The 24,462-nt window shown below is 45.7% G+C and overlaps 1 protein-coding gene across 3 annotated transcripts in view; it reads left to right on the forward strand.

Annotated features, from left to right (window-relative positions):
* The first annotated feature begins 3,460 nt into the window (after window positions 1-3,460).
* The window catches only part of LOC134347798 (lipase member H-like), a 56,772-nt gene continuing 35,770 nt past the window's right edge, over window positions 3,461-24,462 (forward strand). The window contains exon 1 of one of the 3 annotated variants that reach the window (XM_063050226.1): window positions 3,461-3,834. In XM_063050226.1, the coding sequence (XP_062906296.1) occupies window positions 3,786-3,834 (49 nt within the window). In that variant the 5' untranslated portion in view covers window positions 3,461-3,785. Of the gene's footprint in view, window positions 3,835-14,487; window positions 14,620-24,462 lie in introns of those variants that run through there. The other 2 variants (XM_063050224.1, XM_063050227.1) reach the window with 2 other exon arrangements.

Consider the following 24,462-nt stretch of genomic DNA (forward strand, 5'->3'; position numbering starts at 1 on the left):
TCTATTACAAAAAAATACTGTGAGTTCATGGACTGGTCAGAATGGCTTAGGGTTGAAGTTGTTCGTGAATCACTGAGTCTGTCTTCAGGCTCCTGTGCCTCCACCCCGATGGTAGCAATGAGAAGAGGGCATGTTTCAGATGCTGTCTTCCTGTCATAGTCGTAGTCATAGTCATAGTCATACTTTATTGATCCCGGGGGAAACTGGTTTTCGTTACAGTTGCACCATAAACAATTAAATAGTAATAAAACCATAAATAATTAAATAGTAATATGTAAATTATGCCAGGAAATAAGTCCAGGACCAGCCTATTGGCTCAGGGTGTCTGACCCTCCAAGGGAGGAGTTGTAAAGTTTGATGGCCACAGGCAGGAATGACTTCCTATGACGCTCTGTGCTGCATCTTGGTGGAATGAGTCTCTGGCTGAATGTACTGCTGTGCCCACCCAGTACATTATGTAGTGGATGGGAGACATTGTCCAAGATGGCATGCAACTTGGACAGCATCCTCTTTTCAGACACCACCGTCAGAGAGTCCAGATCCATCCCCACAACATCACTGGCCTCACGAATGAGTTTGTTGATTCTGTTGGTGTCTGCTACCCTCAGCCTGCTGCCCCAGCACACAACAGCAAACACGATCGCACTGGCCATCATAGAACATCCTCAGCATCGTCCGGCAGATGTTAAAGGACCTCAGTCTCCTCAGGAAATAGAGACGGCTCTGACCCTTCTTGTAGACAGCCTCAGTGTTCTTTGACCAGTCCAGTTTATTGTCAATTCGTATCCCCAGGTATTTGTAATCCTCCACCATGTCCGCACTGACCCCTTGGATGGAAACAGGGGTCACCAGTACCTTAGCTCTCCTCAGGTCTACCACCAGCTCCTTAGTCTTTTTCACATTAAGCTGCAAATAATTCTGCTCACACCATGTGACAAAGTTTCCTACCGTAGCCCTGTACTCAGCCTCATCTCCCTTGCTGATGCATCCAGCTATGGCAGAGTCATCCGAAAACTTCTGAAGATGACAAGAACGGTTGCACAAGTTCTATTGATCTGATAGCTTTGTAGGCGTGAAGGTACGTCTCCACTTTATAGCACCAAATATTTTCAAGTTCAAGTTCAGTTTATTGTCATTCAACTCCACACATGTATACCACCAAATGAAACAACATACCTCTGGACCAAAGTACACAACACACTATATATAACAAACAAGAGAAAATCTGCAGATGCTGGAAATCCAAACAGCACACACAGAATGCTGGGGGAACTCAGCAGGCCAGGCAGCATCTATGGAAAAACGTACAGTCGATGTTTTCAGCCAAAACCCTTCTGAAACGTTGAATGGGCTTTTCTCACTGGCCTGCTGAGTTGCTCCATCATTTTGTGTGTGTTGCACAGTGCATATAACCCATACCCACAACACATAAGGTAATATTACCATAAATAAATGAACAAATAATCAGGTGCATTTACACTACAAGTTAAAAAGTAAAGAGTATAACACTACTGGTGCTTCATATGTAATAAAACCTGGGTAATGGCAGGCAGTTCAGTCGTCTCATAGCCTGGGGGAAGAAGCTGTTTCTCACCCTAACAGTCCTTGTCCTAATGCTATGGTACCTCCTGCTGGATGATAGGGGGTCAAAGAGACTGCTGGATGGATGGGAGGGATCATTGACAATGCTGACGGCCCTGCGTACACAGCAGTCCTGTAAATATCTCTGACGGGTGGAAGAGAGACCCCGATGTGGATGATCGATAGTACTGTCATACGAGCAAGCTGCACACTGCGTCTGAAATCAGAGTCACGGCAGGCAGCGATGTGGAATTTTTTGAGTGCAGTAAATGTGATTATTAGTGTTTTGTGTGAACATAGAACATAAAACAGTTCAGCACATTACAGACCTTTCAGCCTGTAATGGTGTGCTGACCCTTCAATCCACTCTAAGATCAGTCTAACCTTTCCCTCCTTCATGGGGCCGCAGGGTAACACAGTGGCCAGCGTAACATTACTACAGCACCAGTGAGCACTGCTGTTTGTAAGGGGATTGTACATTTTCTCCGTGACTGCAGGGGTTTCCTCCGGGTGCTCCGGTTTCCTCCCACAGTCCAAAGACGTACGGGTTAGTAGCTTAATTGGTCACAGGGGTGCAATAGGGTGACGCAGGCTCACTAGGCAGGATGAGCCTGTAGCCGTGTTGCATCTCCAAGATTAAAAAAACAGTAAGAAAACATAACCAATGTTCCCTCTAAATTTTAGTAGTCAGTGTGCGCAAAAATTTAATGTTGTGCAAATTCTTTTCCTGTGACAAAAGTATGTGCACACTAAATGCACACATGGCACAGTTTATGAAGGTTTACAAAATATTTGACATAAAACTGCACAGAATAACAACAAAATAACATACATATTTAAGTCACTCAGTTATTTTTTTCTCTCTCCTGTGTCTTTGGCATTTACCCATTCTTTATAAACTCTATCTCGGCAAATAGAACTTCCATCCCATTGATAGCTTTTGATTCTCATTAACATATCCAAATGACATTCACCTAAACGGTTTCTCAGCTTGTTTTTGAGTTGATTCATTAGGCCAAAGCCTCGCTCACAGTCCGCACTAGACGGAAGAAAGGTTTCCCCAATGTCCATCAACTGTGCAAGGTCGCAAAACTGTTCATTTTGAAGTACAAATGCCACCATTTGAGCAAAGTTTGAAATCAGTTTGGATTTAATTTTTTCCTGCATGGAAAATTTGAAATCATTAAACTGTCTAACTATTACAGTATTTTCAGCTAGAAAATCATGATATTTTAGACATAAGGCATTAACTTGCTCATCGCCAAATGTGAAGTCACAATCTGCAATTGCGGAGAATTGCATTGTCTCCCAGATATGGGAGGCAGGGTTTGAGGGTCGGCACAACATTGTGGGCCGAAGGGCCTGTACTGTGCTGTACTATTCTATGTTCTGTGTTCTATAGATACTGCTTTCTTATCTTGTCAATTTTGCCTCGGGCAAAATGAAGTGAATCAATCGGTGTCAGGCCACTGTTTTGCAGAATCTTGCACAGTGCAGCCAGTTCATCAAAGACATCACTTAAAACATGTAAAGCTACTCTGTATGTGATGTTTATCAATTTCTTGTGACAGTATATAGCCACAGGGTCATTCGACTGATCTTTTTTAATAAAAACTTAGTAAGCTACCTACAGGATTTGAAACAGATCTTTGTAAACTTTACGATATGAACACTGTCCGCCAATGATGTCTGCCGCCACGATGCAGCTGTGCAAACTGGAACAGGAAAGGTGAGGTGACGTAAATTAGTGACATGCATTGTGGTATTTGGAAAACCGACTAACACGCACAGCTTAGACGGAACATAGAACATAACCTTCTAATTTTCTATCATCCATGTTTCTTAAATGGCCATCATGGACCTGACTCTACCACCGCTCCTGGCAGGGCGTCCCTCTGAGTGAAAAACCTACCCCTGACATCCTCTTCTATACTTTCCTCCAATCACCTTTAAATTATGGCCCCTGGTTTTAGCCATTTCCACCCTGGAAAAAAGTGTGACTGGCCAGCAATATACTTGTCAGTGAGCTGCATGCCCTGTCTCTTCTCAGTCCTGTCCCTATGGTAACCCTAGTTGATATTTGACTGCCTATTGATCCTGTTTGAAGTTTGTCAGCAAGGGGACATTGCCCTGAACACACGGCTGAATGTTTCCTCCCCAAGCCTGACTGACTTGCAGTTTAACTTCTTGATGATCGAAGGGCTATGCTTCAATGGTTAACTCTGTTCTTGTGCGCCATCGTTATCGTATCAGGTAATTATTTCTACAGATGACTGATTGCGGTTTGTTTCATGGGTTTGGGGATTTGAGTGAAACTAAAGTTGTTGTGTAGGTGATGGAATGCAGGCAGGAAAATTCCTGGTGTTGTTACACACAAGTGTGTGTGTGTGTGTGTCTGTCTGTCTCTGTGTGTAAGTGAGTGTGTATGGTGTGTGTGTGAGGGAGAATGAGTGTGTATGGTGTGTGTGTGATGGAGAATGAGTGTGTATGGTGTGTGTGTGAGGGAGAATGAGTGTGTATGGTGTGTGTGAGGGAGAATGAGTGTGTATGGTGTGTGTGTGAGGGAGAATGAGTGTGTATGGTGTGTGTGTGAGGGAGAATGAGTGTGTATGTTGTGTGTGAGAGGGAGAATGAGTGTGTATGGTGTGTGTGTGTGTATGGTGTGTGTGTGAGGGAGAATGAGTGTGTATGGTGTGTGTGTGAGGGAGAGAATGAGTGTGTATGGTGTGTGTGTGAGGGAGAATGAGTGTGATGTTTTGTGTGAGAGGGAGAATGAGTGTGTATGGTGTGTGTGTGTGTGTGAGGGAGAATGAGTGTGTATGGTGTGTGTGTGTGTGTGAGGGAGAATGAGTGTGTATGGTGTGTGTGTGAGAGGGAGAATGAGTGTGTATGGTGTGTGTGTGAGGGAGAGAATGAGTGTGCATGGTGTGTGTGAAGGAGAGAATGAGTGTGAATGGTGTGTGTGTGAGGGAGAGAATGAGTGTGTATGGTGTGTGTGTGAAGGAGAATGAGTGTGTATGGTGTGTGTGTGAGGGAGAATGAGTGTGTATGGTGTGTGTGAGGGAGAATGAGTGTGTATGGTGTGTGTGAAGGAGAATGAGTGTGTATGTGTGTGTGTGAGGGAGAATGAGTGTGTATCGTGTGTGTGTGAGGGAGAATGAGTGTGTATGGTGTGTGTGTGAGGGAGAATGAGTGTGTATGGTGTGTGTGAGGGAGAATGAGTGTGTATGGTGTGTGTGTGAGGGAGAATGAGTGTGTATGGTGTGTGTGAGGGAGAATGAGTGTGTATGGTGTGTGTGAGAGGGAGAATGAGTGTGTATGGTGTGTGTGAGGGAGAATGAGTGTGTATGGTGTGTGTGTGAGGGAGAATGAGTGTGTATGGTGTGTGTGAGGGAGAATGAGTGTGTATGGTGTGTGTGTGAGGGAGAATGAGTGTGTATGGTGTGTGTGTGAGGGAGAATGAGTGTGTATGGTGTGTGTGTGTGTGAGGGAGAATGAGTGTGTATGGTGTGTGTGTGAGGGAGAATGAGTGTGTATGGTGTGTGTGTGAGGGAGAATGAGTGTGTATGGTGTGTGTGAGGGAGAATGAGTGTGTATGGTGTGTGTGTGAGGGAGAATGAGTGTGTATGGTGTGTGTGAGGGAGAATGAGTGTGTATGGTGTGTGTGTGAGGGAGAATGAGTGTGTATGGTGTGTGTGAGGGAGAATGAGTGTGTATGGTGTGTGTGAAGGAGAATGAGTGTGTATGGTGTGTGTGTGTGAGGGAGAATGAGTGTGTATGGTGTGTGTGTGAGGGAGAATGAGTGTGAATGGTGTGTGTGTGAGGGAGAATGAATGTGTATGGTGTGTGTGTGAGGGACAATGAGTGTGTATGGTGTGTGTGAAGGAGAATGAGTGTGTATGGTGTGTGTGTGAGGGAGAATGAGTGTGTATGGTGTGTGTGTGAGGGAGAATGAGTGTGTATGGTGTGTGTGTGAGGGAGAATGAGTGTGTATGGTGTGTGTGAGAGGGAGAATGAGTGTGTATGGCGTGTGTGTGAGGGAGAATGAGTGTGTATGGTGTGTGTGTGAGGGAGAATGAGTGCGTATGGTGTGTGTGAGGGTGAATGAGTGTGTATGGTGTGTGTGAGAGGGAGAATGAGTGTGTATGGTGTGTGTGTGAGGGAGAATGAGTGTGTATGGTGTGTGTGAGGGAGAATGAGTGTGTATGGTGTGTGTGAGGGAGAATGAATGTGTATAGTGTATGTGAAGGAGAATGAGTGTGTATGGTGTGTGTGTGAGGGAGAATGAGTGTGTATGGTGTGTGTGAGGGAGAATGAGTGTGTATGGTGTGTGTGTGAGGGAGATTGAGTGTGTATGGTGTGTGTGAGGGAGAATGAATGTGTATAGTGTATCTGAAGGAGAATGAGTGTGTATGGTGTGTGTGTGAGGAAGAATGAGTGTGTATGGTGTGTGTGTGAGGGAGAATGAGTGTGATGTTTTGTGTGAGAGGGAGAATGAGTGTGTATGGTGTGTGTGTGAGGGAGAATGAGTGTGTATGGTGTGTGTGTGAGAGGGAGAATGAGTGTGTATGGTGTGTGTGTGAGGGAGAGAATGAGTGGGTATGGTGTGTGTGAGGGAGAATGAGTGTGTATGGTGTGTGTGTGAGGGAGAATGAGTGTGTATGGTGTGTGTGTGAGGGACAATGAGTGTGTATGGTGTGTGTGAAGGAGAATGAGTGTGTATGGTGTGTGTGAGGGAGAATGAATGTGTATAGTGTATGTGAAGGAGAATGAGTGTGTATGGTGTGTGTGTGAGGGAGAATGAGTGTGTATGGTGTGTGTGAGGGAGAATGAGTGTGTATGGTGTGTGTGAAGGAGAATGAGTGTGTATGGTGTGTGTGTGAGGGAGAGAATGAGTGTGTATGGTGTGTGTGTGAGGGAGAATGAGTGTGTATGGTGTGTGTGAGGGAGAATGAGTGTGTATGGTGTGTGTGTGAGGGAGAATGAGTGTGTATGGTGTGTGTGAAGGAGAATGAGTGTGTATGGTGTGTGTGTGAGGGAGAATGAGTGTGTATGGTGTGTGTGAGGGAGAATGAGTGTGTATGGTGTGTGTGAGGGAGAATGAGTGTGTATGGTGTGTGTGTGAAGGAGAATGAGTGTGTATGGTGTGTGTGTGAGGGAGAATGAGTGTGTATGGTGTGTGTGTGAGGGAGAATGAGTGTGTATGGTGTGTGTGTGAGGGAGAATGAGTGTGTATGGTGTGTGTGTGAGGGAGAATGAGTGTGTATGGTGTGTGTGAGGGAGAATGAGTGTGTATGGTGTGTGTGTGAGGGAGAATGAGTGTGTATGGTGTGTGTGTGAGGGAGAATGAGTGTGTATGGTGTGTGTGTGTGTGAGGGAGAATGAGAGTGTATGGTGTGTGTGTGAGAGAGAATGAGTGTGCATGGTGTGTGTGTGATGGAGAATGAGTGTGTATGGTGTGTGTGAGGGACAATGAGTGTGTATAGTGTGTGTGAAGGAGAATGAGTGTGTATGGTGTGTGTGTGAGGGAGAAAAAGAGTGTGTATGGTGTGTTTGTGAGGGAGAATGAGTGTGTATGGTGTGTGTGTGAGGGAGAATGAGTGTGTATGGTGTGTGTGAGGGAGAATGAGTGTGTATGGTGTGTGTGAGGGAGAATGAGTGTGTATGGTGTGTGTGTGAAGGAGAATGAGTGTGTATGGTGTGTGTGTGAGGGAGAATGAGTGTGCATGGTGTGTGTGTGAGGGAGAATGAGTGTGTATGGTGTGTGTGAGAGGGAGAATGAGTGTGTATGGTGTGTGTGAGGGAGAATGAGTGTGTATATTGTGTGTGAGGGAGATTGAGTGTGTATGGTGTGTGTGAGGGAGAATGAGTGTGTATAGTGTATGTGAAGGAGAATGAGTGTGTATGGTGTGTGTGTGAGGGAGAATGAGTGTGATGTTTTGTGTGAGAGGGAGAATGAGTGTGTATGGTGTGTGTGTGTGTGTATGGTTTGTGTGTGAGGGAGAATGAGTGTGTATGGTGTGTGTGTGAGGGAGAGAATGAGTGTGTATGGTGTGTGTGAGGGAGAATGAGTGTGCATGGTGTGTGTGAGGGAGAGAATGAGTGTGAATGGTGTGTGTGTGAGGGAGAGAATGAGTGTGTATGGTGTGTGTGTGAAGGAGAATGAGTGTGTATGGTGTGTGTGTGAGGGAGAATGAGTGTGTATGGTGTGTGTGTGAGGGAGAATGAGTGTGTATGGTGTGTGTGAGGGAGAATGAGTGTGTATGGTGTGTGTGTGAGGGAGAATGAGTGTGTATGGTGTGTGTGTGAGGGAGAATGAGTGTGATGTTTTGTGTGAGAGGGAGAATGAGTGTGTATGGTGTGTGTGTGTGTGTGTATGGTGTGTGTGTGAGGGAGAATGAGTGTGTATGGTGTGTGTGTGAGGGAGAGAATGAGTGTGTATGGTGTGTGTGTGAGGGAGAATGAGTGTGATGTTTTGTGTGAGAGGGAGAATGAGTGTGTATGGTGTGTGTGTGTGTGTGTATGGTGTGTGTGTGAGGGAGAATGAGTGTGTATGGTGTGTGTGTGAGGGAGAGAATGAGTGTGTATGGTGTGTGTGAGGGAGAATGAGTGTGCATGGTGTGTGTGAGGGAGAGAATGAGTGTGAATGGTGTGTGTGTGAGGGAGAGAATGAGTGTGTATGGTGTGTGTGTGAGGGAGAATGAGTGTGTATGGTGTGTGTGTGAGGGAGAATGAGTGTGTATGGTGTGTGTGTGAAGGAGAATGAGTGTGTATGGTGTGTGTGTGAGGGAGAATGAGTGTGTATGGTGTGTGTGTGAGGGAGAATGAGTGTGTATGGTGTGTGTGTGAGGGAGAATGAGTGTGTATGGTGTGTGTGTGAGAGAGAATGAGTGTGCATGGTGTGTGTGTGAGGGAGAATGAGTGTGTATGGTGTGTGTGTGAGGGAGAATGAGTGTGTATGGTGTGTGTGAAGGAGAATGAGTGTGTATGGTGTGTGTGTGAGGGAGAGAATGAGTGTGTATGGTGTGTGTGTGAAGGAGAATGAGCGTGTATGGTGTGTGTGTGAGGGAGAATGAGTGTGCATGGTGTGTGTGTGAGGGAGAATGAGTGTGTATGGTGTGTGTGAGGGAGAGAATGAGTGTGTATGGTGTGTGTGTGAGGGAGAATGAGTGTGTATGGTGTGTGTGTGAGGGAGAGAATGAGTGTGTATGGTGTGTGTGTGAGGGATATTAAGTGTGTATGGTGTGTGTGAAGGAGAATGAGTGTGTATGGTGTGTGTGTGAGGGAGAATGAGTGTGTATGGTGTGTGTGAGGGAGAATGAGTGTGTATGGTGTGTGTGTGAAGGAGAATGAGTGTGTATGGTGTGTGTGTGAGGGAGAATGAGTGTGTATGGTGTGTGTGTGAGGGAGAATGAGTGTGTATGGTGTGTGTGAGAGGGAGAATGAGTGTGTATGGTGTGTGTGTGAGGGAGAATGAGTGTGATGATTTGTGTGAGAGGGAGAATGAGTGTGTATGGTGTGTGTGTGTGTGTGAGGGAGAATGAGTGTGTATGGTGTGTGTGTGAGGGAGAATGAGTGTGTATGGTGTGTGTGTGAGGGAGAGAATGAGTGTGTATGGTGTGTGTGAGGGAGAATGAGTGTGCATGGTGTGTGTGAGGGAGAGAATGAGTGTGAATGGTGTGTGTGTGAGGGAGAGAATGAGTGTGTATGGTGTGTGTGAGGGAGAATGAGTGTGTATGGTGTGTGTGTGTGAGGGAGAATGAGTGTGTATGGTGTGTGTGTGTGTGAGGGAGAATGAGTGTGTGTGGTGTGTGTGAGGGAGAATGAGTGTGTATGGTGTGTGTGTGAGGGAGAATGAGTGTGTATGGTGTGTGTGTGAAGGAGAATGAGTGTGTATGGTGTGTGTGTGAGGGAGAATGAGTGTGTATGGTGTGTGTGTGAGGGAGAATGAGTGTGTATGTTGTGTGTGTGAGGGATATTAAGTGTGTATGGTGTGTGTGAAGGAGAATGAGTCTGTATGGTGTGTGTGTGAGGGAGAATGAGTGTGTATGGTGTGTGTGAGGGAGAATGAGTGTGTATGGTGTGTGTGTGTGAAGGAGAATGAGTGTGTATGGTGTGTGTGTGAGGGAGAATGAGTGTGCATGGTGTGTGTGTGAGGGAGAATGAGTGTGTATGGTGTGTGTGAGAGGGAGAATGAGTGTGTATGGTGTGTGTGAGGGAGAATGAGTGTGTATATTGTGTGTGAGGGAGATTGAGTGTGTATGGTGTGTGTGAGGGAGAATGAGTGTGTATAGTGTATGTGAAGGAGAATGAGTGTGTATGGTGTGTGTGTGAGGGAGAATGAGTGTGATGTTTTGTGTGAGAGGGAGAATGAGTGTGTATGGTGTGTGTGTGTGTGTGTGTATGGTGTGTGTGTGTGAGGGAGAATGAGTGTGTATGGTGTGTGTGTGAGGGAGAGAATGAGTGTGTATGGTGTGTGTGAGGGAGAATGAGTGTGCATGGTGTGTGTGAGGGAGAGAATGAGTGTGAATGGTGTGTGTGTGAGGGAGAGAATGAGTGTGTATGGTGTGTGTGTGAAGGAGAATGAGTGTGTATGGTGTGTGTGTGAGGGAGAATGAGTGTGTATGGTGTGTGTGAGGGAGAATGAGTGTGTATGGTGTGTGTGAGGGAGAATGAGTGTGTATGGTGTGTGTGTGAAGGAGAATGAGTGTGTATGGTGTGTGTGTGAGGGAGAATGAGTGTGTATGGTGTGTGTGTGAGGGAGAATGAGTGTGTATGGTGTGTGTGTGAGGGAGAATGAGTGTGTATGGTGTGTGTGAGGGAGAATGAGTGTGTATGGTGTGTGTGTGAGGGAGAATGAGTGTGTATGGTGTGTGTGTGAGGGAGAATGAGTGTGTATGGTGTGTGTGTGAGAGAGAATGAGTGTGCATGGTGTGTGTGTGAGGGAGAATGAGTGTGTATGGTGTGTGTGTGAGGGAGAATGAGTGTGTATGGTGTGTGTGTGAGGGAGAGAATGAGTGTGTATGGTGTGTTTGTGAGGGAGAATGAGTGTGTATGGTGTGTGTGTGAAGGAGAATGAGTGTGTATGGTGTGTGTGTGAGGGAGAATGAGTGTGTATGGTGTGTGTGTGAAGGAGAATGAGCGTGTATGGTGTGTGTGTGAGGGAGAATGAGTGTGCATGGTGTGTGTGTGAGGGAGAATGAGTGTGTATGGTGTGTGTGTGAGGGAGAATGAGTGTGTATGGTGTGTGTGTGAGGGAGAGAATGAGTGTGTATGGTGTGTGTGTGAGGGAGAATGAGTGTGTATGGTGTGTGTGTGAAGGAGAATGAGCGTGTATGGTGTGTGTGTGAGGGAGAATGAGTGTGTATGGTGTGTGTGTGAAGGAGAATGAGCGTGTATGGTGTGTGTGTGAGGGAGAATGAGTGTGCATGGTGTGTGTGTGAGGGAGAATGAGTGTGTATGGTGTGTGTGAGGGAGAATGAGTGTGTATGGTGTGTGTGTGAGGGAGAATGAGTGTGTATGGTGTGTGTGTGAGGGAGAGAATGAGTGTGTATGGTGTGTGTGTGAGGGAGAATGAGTGTGTATGGTGTGTGTGTGAGGGAGAATGAGTGTGTATGGTGTGTGTGAGGGAGAATGAGTGTGTATGGTGTGTGTGAGGGAGAATGAGTGTGTATGGTGTGTGTGTGAGGGAGAATGAGTGTGTATGGTGTGTGTGAGGGAGAATGAGTGTGTATGGTGTGTGTGTGAGGGAGAATGAGTGTGTATGGTGTGTGTGAGGGAGAATGAGTGTGTATGGTGTGTGTGTGAGGGAGAATGAGTGTGTATGGTGTGTGTGTGAGGGAGAATGAGTGTGTATGGTGTGTGTGAGGGAGAATGAGTGTGTATGGTGTGTGTGTGAGGGAGAATGAGTGTGTATGGTGTGTGTGAGGGAGAATGAGTGTGTATGGTGTGTGTGAGGGAGAATGAGTGTGTATGGTGTGTGTGAGGGAGAATGAGTGTGTATGGTGTGTGTGAGGGAGAATGAGTGTGTATGGTGTGTGTGTGAGGGAGAATGAGTGTGTATGGTGTGTGTGTGAGGGAGAATGAGTGTGTATGGTGTGTGTGAGGGAGAATGAGTGTGTATGGTGTGTGTGTGAGGGAGAATGAGTGTGTATGGTGTGTGTGAGGGAGAATGAGTGTGTATGGTGTGTGTGAGGGAGAATGAGTGTGTATGGTGTGTGTGAGGGAGAATGAGTGTGTATGGTGTGTGTGAGGGAGAATGAGTGTGTATGGTGTGTGTGTGAGGGAGAATGAGTGTGTATGGTGTGTGTGTGAGGGAGTGAGAGACTATGGCAGCATAAAACATAGGCAAAGAATTATGTCATTCGGCCCGTCGAGTCTGCTTCGCCATTCCATCATGACTGATTTATTATCCCTCTCGACCCAATTCTCCTGCCATCTCCCCGTAACATTTGACTTCCTGATGAATCAAGAACCTATCAACCTCTGTTTGAAATATACCCAATGACTTGGCCTCCACAGCCATCTGCTGCAATGAACTCACAGATTCATCGCCATCTGGCTAAATAAATTCCTCCTCAACACTGTTCTTAAGGACGTCCGTCTATTCTAAGGCTGTGCCTTCTGGTCCTAGACTCCCCCACTCCTCTCCACGTCCACTCTGCAATCTACAAATCAGTGAGCTCGAATGAGTCAAGGACAGTGGAACTAGGCAAACCAGCTGTCTTTGTTCTTGCCATGAAGGAGTGGAGACTGCCATTTTGTGAGCTGTTCTGTGAACTGGTTTTGCACAGGAATAGCCCTATTAATGTGCTTTAAAGTGGACACGATGATGCTCCAGATAATCGGCTAAACTAGAGATCAGTTCTAAGTAAGGTTATTCATGAGGGGTTCTTCGGTATGTTTGAACATGCATGTTTACGAAGTGTCATGGTGAGTGCTGGCAATGACTAAACTCAGGTATGGAGGAATGGCAGCCTCTCATGTAGAGACAGAAACAAGAGGCTATATGTCGGAATTCTAACAGAACATCGGTGGCACAACCGAGCGATACCGCAAGGCAAATCATTCTCAACACAAAGGACCCCGCGATGAGCGTTAATCAGGAGTCTGCTTTAAATAATCACAAATTGCGCAAAACCTGTGCCAGTCACAATTAACTTGAAAGCGCAATGGCTTAATGACTCTAATTACGACAAAAATTCGTAAATACAAAGCCACAGATACGAAGAGCTGGCAACGTCTATGGAAAAGAGTCAATGGTCAACATTTAGGCCAAGACCCTTCTTCAGGATTAGTAAATACAGATGCTCCAGAAACCTGGAGGTCGAATGCTCTACAACTCACCGCAGAGGCCCACAGGACTCCTGACAAGGAGAGTCTGTATCTGACCCAATGGGGAGTCTATATTTGACCCGATGGGGAGTCTATATCTGATCTGATGGGGGCGGGGCCTGTATCTGACCCGATGGGAATCTATATCTGATCTGATGGGGGGGGTCTGTATCTGATCTGATGGGGGGGTCTGTATCTGACCCGACGGGGAGTCTATATCTGATCTGATGGGGGGGGGTCTGTATCTGACCCAATGGGGAGTCTATATCTGACCCGATGGGGAGTCTATATCTGATCTGATGGGGGCGGGGTCTGTATCTGACCCGATGGGAATCTATATCTGATCTGATGGGGGGGTCTGTATCTGACCCGATGGGGAGTCTATATCTGATCTGATGGGGGGGGTCTGTATCTGATCTGATGAGGGGGTCTGTATCTGACCCGACGGGGAATCTATATCTGATCTGATGGGGGGGGTCTGTATCTGACCCGATGGGGAGTCTGTATCTGATCTGATGGGGGGGGTCTGTATCTGACCCGATGGGAGTCTGTTCTGATCTGATGGAGGGGGTCTGTATCTGATCCGATGGGAATCTATATCTGATCTGATGGGGGGGGTCTGTATCTGACCCAATGGGGAGTCTATATCTGATCTGATGGGGGAGTCTATATCTGATCTGATGGGGGGGGGTCTGTATCTGACCCGATGGGGAGTCTATATCTGATCTGATGGGGGAGTCTGTATCTGACCCGATGGGGAGTCTATATCTGATCTGATGGGGGAGTCTATATCTGATCTGATGGGGGGGGTCTGTATCTGACCCGATGGGGAGTCTATATCTGATCTGATGGGGGAGTCTGTATCTGACCCGATGGGAGCCCATATCTGATCTGATGTGGGGGGGGTCTGTATCTGACCCGATGGGGAGTCTATATCTGATCTGATGGGGGAGTCTGTATCTGACCCGATGGGGGAGTCTGTATCTGACCCAATGGGGAGTCTATATCTGATCTGATGGGGAGTCTATATCTGACCCGATGGGGTGTCTATATCTGATCTGATGGGGGGAGTCTATATCTGACCCGATGGGGGGGTCTGTATCTGACCCGATGGGGAATCTATATCTGACCCGATGAGGAGTCTGTATCTGATCTGATGGGGAGTTTATATCTGATCTGATGGGGAGTTTATATCTGATCTGATGGGGGGGTCTGTATCTGACCTGCATAACCTGAACCTGGTAAATGGCTGGTCTGCTTTGATTCGGAACAAAGATTTTTGCATAGTAGGGGAATGAAGGGTTATGGGGAAAAGGCAGGTAGGTGGAGATGAGTCCATGGTCAGATCAGCCATGATCTTATTGAATGGCAGAGCAGGCTCGATGGGCCAGATAGCCGACTCCTGCTCCTATTTCTTATGTTGAAGGGACATTAGTTACAAGTTGCTGGCTTGGACCAGAGCCATTGGGAAGCTGACCTATGTTAGCCAGATAAGACCAGAGCCAATAACGTTGAAAGACAATATTTGAACTGATAAGCAGAGTATAAACTGAGCGACTTTGAATGCAAAAAGCAGCGAGAAATCTGGTGACTAACTATTGCCAGGATGACCCCTGTACCCCCGAGGCTGGGAGAAGAAGGAACAATCGTCCGGCCAACGGGAGACTTTCTATTTCAGTGTTATAAACTGCAAAAGTGGTCTGAGTGAGTATCAGCACAGAGGGAAAAATAGAATTTATGCTTTAAGTTGTTGGCTTAGGGTCAACGTAGTAGCATTAATTGGCAAGAGGAGGTGATAGACAAAACCTACAGGGGGTTAGTCACCCCTAGATTGCAGGAGACAGGTAACTGGGTGACTGTCAGGAGCAGGAAGGGGAATGCACTGCCTGTGCAGGGTACACCTGTGGCTGTTCCCCTCAATAATAAGTATAGTGTATAACCTTAGACCATAAGATCCTAAGACATAGGAGCAGAATTAGGCCCATTGATTCTGCTTTACCACTCCATCATGGCTGATCCTTCTCTCCCCGCCTCAGCCCCACTCCCCTTAACTTTTGATGTCATGTCCAATCAAAAACTTATCAAGTTCTGCCTTAAATACACCCACCTACCTGACCTCCACAGCTGTTTGTGGTAATAACTTCCACAAATTTACCACTCCGGAGAAACTTATTCACATCTCTGCTTTAAATGGATGCCCCTCTATCCTGAAGCCGTGCCTCTTGTCCTAGATTCCCCCACCATGGGAAACATTGTTTCCACATCTGCTCTGTCTAGGCCTTTCAACATTCAAAAGGTTTCAATGAGATCCAGAGGGCACGGTTTAAGAATAAGGGGTAGGTCATTTAGGACAGAGTTGAGGAGGAACTTCTTCTCCCAGAGAGTTGTGGAGGTGTGGAACGTGCTGCCTCAGAAGGCAGTGGAGGCCAATTCTCTGGATGCTTTCAGGAAGGAGCTGGATAGGTATCTTATGGATAGGGGAATCAAGGGTTATGGGAACAAGGCAGGAACCGGGTATTGATAGTAGATGATCAGCCATGATCTCAGAATGGTGGTGCAGGCTCGAAGGGCCGAATGGTCTACTTCTGCACCTATTGTCTATTGTCTATTGTCTATTGTCCTTCTGAATTCCAGTGAGTACAGTCCCAGAGCCATCAAATGTTCCTTGTATGATAACCCTTTCATTTCTGGAATCATCCTTGTGAACCTCCTCTGGACCCTCTCCAATGCCAGCACATCTCTTCTGAGATGAGGAGCCCAAAACTGTTCACAATACTCACGGTGAGGCCTCACCAGTGTCATACAAAGCCTCAGCATCACATCCTTGCTCTTGTGTTCTAAACCTCTTGAAATGAATGCTAACATGGCATTTGCCTTCCTCACCACTGACTCAACCTGCAAGTTAACCTTTACGGTGTTCTGCACAAGGACTCCCAAGTCCCTTTGCATCTCAGATTTTTGGATTTTCTCCCCATTTAGAAAACGGTCTGCACATTTATTTCTTCTACCAAAGTACATGACCGGGTATTTTCTAACAATTTTCATTTGCCACTTTCTTGCCCATTCTCCTAATCTGTCTAAGTCCTTCTGCAGCCTTTCTGTTTCCTCAACACTACCTGCACCTCCATCAATTTTCATATCACATGCAAACTGGCAACAAAGCCATCTATTCTGTCATCTAAATCATTGATATACAGCATAAAAGAAGTGGTCCCAACACCGACCCCTGTGGAACACCACTAGTCACTGGCAGCCAACCAGACAAGGATCCTTTTATTCCCACTCGCTGCCTCCTACCAGTTAAATCATGCACCAACTATGTAGTAACTTTCTTGTAATACCATGGGCTCTTAACTTGGTAGGCAGCCTCATGTGTGGCACCTTGTCAAAGGCCTTCTGGAAGTCCAAATATACAACATCCATTGCATCCCCTTTATCTCTCCTACATATAATCTACTCAAAGAATTCCAACAGATTCATCAGGCAAGGTTTTCACTTGAGGAAACCATGCTGACTTTGTCCTACCTTGTCCTGTGTCACCAAGAACTCCCCAGCCTCATCCTTAACAACTGACTCCAGCATCTTCCTAACCACTGAAGTCTGGCTAACTGGTCTGTAATTTCCTTTCTGTTACTATTGAGTGGGATAGCCTACCAGAGGGAACCACTGTGACCGGGTCTCTGGCACTGAGCCTGGTGCTGTGGCTCAGGAGAGCAGAGAAGTGAGGAGGACTGCAGGGTTGATAGGAGATTCCTTAGCCAGAGGTACAGGGATGAGATTCTGTGGGTGCAAGAGAGACACCCGAATGGTATGTTGTCTCCTGGAACATCTTGGATCATGTCCATAGCATTCTCAAGAACGAAAGTGAGCAGGCGGAAGTCTAGGTGCATTTTGGCACCAAGGACATATGTAGACAAGGTGAGGAGGTCCTGAACAGAAACTTAAGAGAGCTGGGCGGAAAGCTGAGAAACAGGACTCCTAGGGTAGTAATCTCTGGATTGCTGCCTGTGCCACGTGCCAGTGAGGGTAAGAAGAGGATGATTTGGCAGGTGAATGTGTAGCTGAGGAGCTGGTGCACGGGACAGGGGTTCAGATTTATGAATCATTGGACTCTCACCTGTGGAAGGTATGACCCGTTCAAAAGGAACAGGTTACACCTGAACCCGAGGGGGTCCAATATCCTTGCGGTCAGGTTTGCTAGATCAGGTGGATTTAAACTAATTTGGCAGGGAGATGGGAAATGGAGTAATATTGCTGAAGATGAGGTAGTTGGTTTACAAACAGAGGCAATGTGTAGTGAGACGTCAAGCAAGGAGAGTCTGATGATAGGGCAAAATTGCAGTCAACAGGATGAGTTATAACATAAAAGGTGGACAAAGTCAAAAAGGATGAATAGAGGACTAAATGTGTTATATTTGAATGCGTGCACTATATGGAATAAGGTTGATGAACTTGTAGCACAGTGACAGATTGGCATGTACAATGTTGCAGGCATCACTGAATCATGGTCGAAAGATTATAGCTGGGAGCTTAGTATCCAAGGATACACATTGTATTGAAAGGATTAACAGGAAGGCAGAGAGGGTGACTTGGCACCATAGGTAAAAATTGAAATGAAATCATTCGAAAGAGGTGACATAGGATTGGAAGGTGTCAAATCATTATGGATAGAGCTAAGGAATTGCAAGGATAAAAAAAACCATGATGGGAGTTGTGTACAGACTCCCAAACAGTAGTAAGGATGTGGTCTACAAGTTACAATGGGAGATAGAAAATGCATGCCAAAAGGACAATGTTCCAGTAGTTATGGGGGATTTCAATATGCAGGTAGATTGGGAAAAGCAGGTTGGTGCGTGATTCCAAGAGGGGCTATCTCAAGAATGCCTACAAGATAGCTTTTTAGAGCAGCTCATGGTTGAGCCCATTAGGGGATCAGCTATTCTGGATTGGGTGTTCTGCAATGAACCAGAATTGATTAGAGAGCTTAATGTCAAAGAATGCTTAAGGGCAAGTGATCATAATATGATCAAATTCACATGAAGTTTGAGAAGGAGAAGCTAAAGTCAAATATATCAGTATTACGTTGGAGTGAAGGGAATTACAGAGGCACAAGAGAGGAGTTGGCCAGAATTGATTGGAAAGGAACACTGTCAGGAATGTCAGCCAAGCAGAAATGGCTGGAATTTCTGGAAACAATTTGGAAAGCACAGGATATATACATCCCAAAGTGGAAGAAGTATTCTAAAGGAAAGATGACCATGCCTAACAAGAGAAGTCAAAGCCAACATAAGTGCCAAAGAGAGGTTATGTAATAGAACAAGAATTAATGGGAAGTTAGAGGACTGGGAAGCTTTTAAAAACCAACAGAAAGCAACTAAAAAAGTCATAAAGAAAGTAAAGATGGAAAATGACAGTAAGCTGGCCAATAATATTAAAGAAGATGCAAAAGGTTTCTTCAGATACATAAAGAGTAAATGAGAGGTGAGAGTGGATATTGGACCGCTGGAAAATGATGCTGGAGAGATAAACATTAGGGGGATAACGAAATGGCAGACAAACTGAATAAGTATTTTACATCAGTCAATCGTACCATTACAAGGGAGAAGGTTCTTGGGAAACTGAAAGGTCTGAAGTGAGATAAGTCACCTGGACCAGATGGTGAACATCCCAGAGTTCTGAAAGAGGTGGCTGAAGAGATCATGGAGGTAAACAACAGGAATTCTGCAGATGCTGGAAATTCAAGCAATACACATCAAAGTTGCTGGTGAACGCAGCAGGCCAGGCAGCATCTGTAGGAAGAAGTGCAGTCGACGTTTCAGGCCGAGACCCTTCGTCAGGACTAACTGAAGGAAGAGGGGCAACGTGGAGGTATTAGTAATGATCTTTCAAGGATTAATAGTTTCTGGAATGGTTCTGAGAGGTTGGAAAATTGCAAATGTCACTCCACTCTTCAAGAAAAGAGAGAGGCAGAAGAAAGGAATGTGGCAGGGCAGATATAGGAGTCGGTTACGAAGGAGGAGGTCTCAGGGTACTAGGAGGCACATGATAAAATAGGCCGTAGTCAACATGGATTCCTCAGGGGAAAACCTTGCCTGAAAAATCTTTTGGAATTCTTTGAAGAAATAACAAGCAGGATAGACAAAAGAGAATTGGTTGATGTTGTGTACTTGGATTTTCAGAAGACCTTTGATAAGTTGCCACACATGAGGCTGCTTAACAAGCTATGAGCTCATGGTATGACAGGAAAGATTCCAGCATGGATAAAGCAGTGGCTGATTGGCAGGAGGTAAAGAGTGGGAATAAAGGGAACCTTTTCGGGTTGGCTACTGGTGACTAGTGGTGTTCCACAGGGGTCTTCATTGAGACCAATTCTTTTTATGTTCTATGTCAATGATTTGGACGATGGAATTGATGGCTTTGTTGCAGTGTTTGCAGATGATATGAAGCTATGTGGATGAGTAGGCAGTTTTGAGGTAGTAGAGAGGCTACAGAAGGACTTGGACAGATTAGGAGAATGGGCAAAGAGCTTGCAGGTGGAATACAGTGTCGAGAAGTGTATGGTCATGCACTTCGGTACTGTATAAGAAATGAAATGATTGTCTATTTTCTAACTGGAGAGAAAATACAAAAAACTAAGGAGCATAGGGATTTGGGAGTCCTTGTGCAGGATTCCCTAAAGGTTAATTTACATGTTGAATCTGTGGTGAGGAAGGCAAATGCAATGTTAGCATTCATTTCAAGACAACTAGAATATAAAAGCAAAGATGTAATGGTGAGACTTTATAAAGCAGAGGTGAGGCCTCACTTGGAGTACTGTGAGCAGTTTTGGACCCCTTATTTTAGAAAGGATGTGCTGAAACTGGGGAGGATTCAGAGGAGATTCACAAAAATGATTCCAGGATTGAATGGCTTGTCATATGAAGAGCGTTTGATGGCTCTGGGCCTGTGTGCTCTGGAATTTAGAAGAATAAGGGGTGACCTAATTGAAACCTATTGAACAGTGAAAGGTCTTCATAGAATGGATGTGGACAGGACATTTCCTATCATGGAAGTGTCTCATACAAGATGACACGGCCTCAAAATAGAGGGGCGCCCTTTTAGAATGGAGATGAGGAGTTAGTTCTTTAGCCAGAGAGTGGTGAATCTGTAGAATTCTTTGCCATAGGCAGCCGTGAAGGCCAAATCAAGTTAAGTCAAGTCAAATTTATTTATAAAGCACATTTAAAAACAACTCATGTTGACCAAAGTGCTGTACAAACCATAACAGGTAGCTAAAATCACAAATACAAGAAACACAGATATAAACAACAAGGCACACAGATTATAGACACAAAATGAACAACACATGAGCCTAGGCACAGGCCAAAAATCAGCCACATCAGGAAGATTCAAACGCCAGTGAATGAAAGTAAGTTTTGAGCCTGGACTTAAAAGAGTCAAGGGGGGAGGCAGATCTGATAAGAAGGGGAATGCTGTTCCGCAGTCTAGGGGCTACAATAGCAAAGGCGCGGTCACCCCTGAACTTAAATTTAGATCGCGGGACAGCCAGGAGCCCCAAGTCAGCTGACCTGAGGGACCTGGAAGTAGAATAAGGGGTTAGAAGGTCTGCGATATAGGAGGGGGCCAGCCCATTTAGGGTTTTATAAACAAACAGGAGAACAGTAAAATCAATTCTAAACCGTACTGGTAGCCAGTGGAGGGAGGCCAGGAGAGGAGTAATATGGTCCCTCTTCTGGGCACCTGTCAGCAGCCTGGCTGCGGCGTTCTGGACCAGTTGCAGATGGGACAGGGACGACTGACTAATCCCAGTATACAGGGAGTTGGAGTAATCCAAGCGGGAGGATATAAGGGCGTGGATGACTTTCTCGAGATCTTCGAAAGAGAGAAACGACTTGATTTTGGCAATAGTACGAAGCAGGAAAAAACTTGCTTTTACTACTGCATTAACTTGCTTGTCAAACTTAAAGGCAGCTGAAATATCACACCAAGGTTTTTGACATGGGGTTTGACAAGGGTGGACAGGTTACCAAGACTGTTGGTAATCACTTTGATGGAGTCAGGGGGGCCAAATAGGACAACTTCAGACTTGCCTTCATTCAACTGTAGGAAGTTTTGTGCCATCCAACACTTTATGTCCTCAAGGCTATTGAGGGAGTGCAGCGTAGGTTCACAAGGTTAATTCCCGGGATGGCGGGACTGTCATATGTCGAAAGATTGGAGCGACTGGGCTTGTATACTCTGGAATTTAGAAGGCTGAGAGGGGATCTTATTGAAACATATAAGATTATTAAGGGATTGGACACGCTGGAGGCAGGAAGCATGTTCCCGCTGATGGGTGAGTCCAGAACCAGAGGCCACAGTTTAAGAATAAGGGGTAGGCCATTTAGAACGGAGTTGAGGAAAAACTGTTTCACCCAGAGAGTGGTGGATGTATGGTATGCTCTGCCCCAGAAGGCTGTGGAGGACAAGTCTCTGGATGCTTTCAAGAAAGAGATGGATAGAGCTCTTAAAGATAGCGGAATCAAAGGTTATGGGGATAAGGCAGGAACTGGATACTGATTGTGGATGATCAGCCATGATCACAGTGAATGGCAGTGCTGGCTCAAAGGGCCAGATGGCCTACTCCTGCACCTATTGTCTATTGTTCATTGTCTATAAGGCAGTTCATGAGGCTGACTAGATTTGACTGGTCATTTGGTTTCAAGGGGAGATAAAGCTGTGTGTCGTCAGCATAACAGTGGAAGGAAATGTGTTTTTGAATGATTTGGCTGAGGGGAAGCATATATGTAGAGAAAAGAGTGGGACCTAGGATGGAACCTTGTGGGACCCCGCAGGAGAAACTAGCTGGAGAAGAGGAAAATTTGCCTATGTTGATGGAGAAGCTTCTATTTTTGATGTAGGATGTGAACCAGTTCAAGGCAGTACCATCAACACCAACCCTGTACCGGAGAAGGTCTACTAAAATGGCGTGATCCACAGTATCGAATGCTGCGCTGAGGTCAAGAAGAACTAGGACGGCAGAGTCACCTGAGTTGGCAGAGAGGAGGAGATGATTGTACACTATCAGCAGGGCAGACTCTGTGTTATGATAAGCCTTAAAATCTGACTGAAATCTTTCCAAGATGTTGTTTTGGTGTGGGGGGGGGGCAGCAATTGACTAAGAATAACCTTTGACAGGAATGCAAGTTTAGAAATAGGTCTGTAGTTACCTGGTAAGGTAGGGTCTAAGTTGGGTTTTTTCAGGAAGGGCTGGACCACGGGGCGCTTGAAGCAGGTTGGAAAGGTACCGGTGACCAGGGAGCTGTTGATAATAGAGAGGGTGCTGGGACCAGCTATGTCAAAGACATCCTTCAGGAGGGCAGTGGGGACAATATCAAGGGGACAATGTCTAGGGGACAGGTTGCAGGTTTCATGGTGAAAACAATGTTTGTAAGGGAGGGTAGCATGATGGGTTGGAAACAGTCCAGTTTAGATGAACGGACCAGTGAGACAGTTAGGTCACGGGCAGGGGGGGAAATGTTCATTCTAATGTCTTCAACTTTGCTAATGAAGAACTTAAAAATTCTTCGCACTTAGCAGGGGACACATCTAAACTAATACTGCGGGTGGGACAAATGACAGAATTTATGGTACCGAATAAGACCTTGGGATTATGAGAGTTGTTAGAAATTAGGTCAGAAAAGTATTTTGCTCTCGCAGCCTTAACTGCATCCTGATATTTGTGAAGATTGTATCTCAAAATTTCAAAGGAATTTGAAGCTTATCACGCTTCCACTTTCGTTCGGATATTCTGCACTTCCTTCTCAGGGCTCTGGTGGTGTCACTGAGCCAAGGCAGACATTTAGGCTTTTTGAATTTAAGGGGAGCAACAGTATTCAGAATAGAAGAGGAGGTGGTATTAAACAAGGAAGTAAGTTCCTCAGTGCTGAGATGGAGAGGAGAAGCCTCAATAGGGCAGGTATCAGGAGCAGATCTGAGAGCCTCAGAGAACTTACTGGCAGTCGAAGAGTTAATGTAACAAGAGCAACGTACAGGAAGATGAAATTTAGTAGGGAAAAAAGGCAGAAAGCATCAAACATAACAGCACTGTGATCCGACAGACACGCATCAATGATTCAAGTCTTTATGAATGTTTAATGCAGAGGTTGACAGGTTGTGGATTGGTCAGGGCATGAAGGGATATGGGGTGGCGGGAGGGGGTGTGGAGCAGGAGATTGGGGCTGAGAGTGAAAACGGAGGAGCTGACTCGAAGAACCAGAACGGTCTAATTCTGCTCCTATAACTTATGGTCTTATGGTCTTATTAATATTTATGCAGAGACAAATAAATATTAATATTTATGATTAATTTAGAGTGTACAGTGAATTGCCTAACCTAAATCAGTTGATAGTAGTCAACATCACTAACCTTAACCCACTAGGACAGAGCAGTACCCAGACCGAACCCTGGACCTCATTTCTTCCTCCGTAAGCCCCACAACATGGCAGAGTGCAAGGGAAGGGCCTTCAGGATTCTGCTGTAAGAGTTTGATCTTCCTGTGTTGACGGATAGAAACGCCAATGCCCAGGGATTGAAAGCTACAGAAAGCGATAGATACGGCTCAGTCCATCACATGCAAAGTCTTCCCCACCACGGAGCACATCCACGTGGCACACTGCCATGGGAAAGCAGCATCCATCATGAAAGAACCCTGCCATCCAGGCCATGCTCTCTTCTCACTGCTACCACTGGGAAGGAGGCATAGGAGCCTTATGTCCCACACCACCAGGTTCAGGAACGGTTATTACCCCTTAACTATCAGGCGTGGATAACTTCACTCACCTCAACACTGAACTGATTCCACAACCTACGGACTCACTTTTAAGGACCCTGCACAACTCATGCCTGCAGTGTTATTATTTTTTTCCTTTTCAGAGTTTGTCTTCTTTTGCACATGGTTATTAGTCAGTTTGTTTATGTACAGTTGTCAGTAAATTCTATTATAATGCTTACTTTCCTGTAAATACTGGCAAGAAAGTGAATGTCAAGCTAGTATACAGTGACATACATGTACTTTGATAATAAATTTCACTTTGACTTTGACTTTACTTGCATAAGCACAAAAATAGGGTCAGGAGAAGGTAATTTGGTTCCTCGTGCCCACACTGTTGTTTTATAAGGTCATAGCTGATCTTTCATCTTGCGAATCACATTCCTGCATTTTCTATTACCATAAAACCATAAGACATAGGATTAGAATTAGGCCATTCAGCCCATTGAGTCTGCTCTGTTATTCCATCATGGCCGATTTATTATCCCTCTCAACCCCATTTTCCCATCTTCTCCCCGTAACCTTTGGCATCTTGACAAATCAAGAATCTATCAACCTCCACTTTAAATATACCCAATATCTTGGCCTCCACAGCCATCTGTGGCAATGAACTCCACAGATTCACCACCTCCCGGCTAACAAAATTCCTCCTTATTTCTGTTCTAAACAGACACCCCTCTATTCTGAGGCTGTGCCCTTTGGTCCTAGACTCTCTCGATATAGTAAGCATCATCTCC

This window comes from Mobula hypostoma, chromosome 6, assembly GCF_963921235.1.
Source record: "Mobula hypostoma chromosome 6, sMobHyp1.1, whole genome shotgun sequence".
Classification (NCBI taxonomy): domain Eukaryota; kingdom Metazoa; phylum Chordata; class Chondrichthyes; order Myliobatiformes; family Myliobatidae; genus Mobula; species Mobula hypostoma.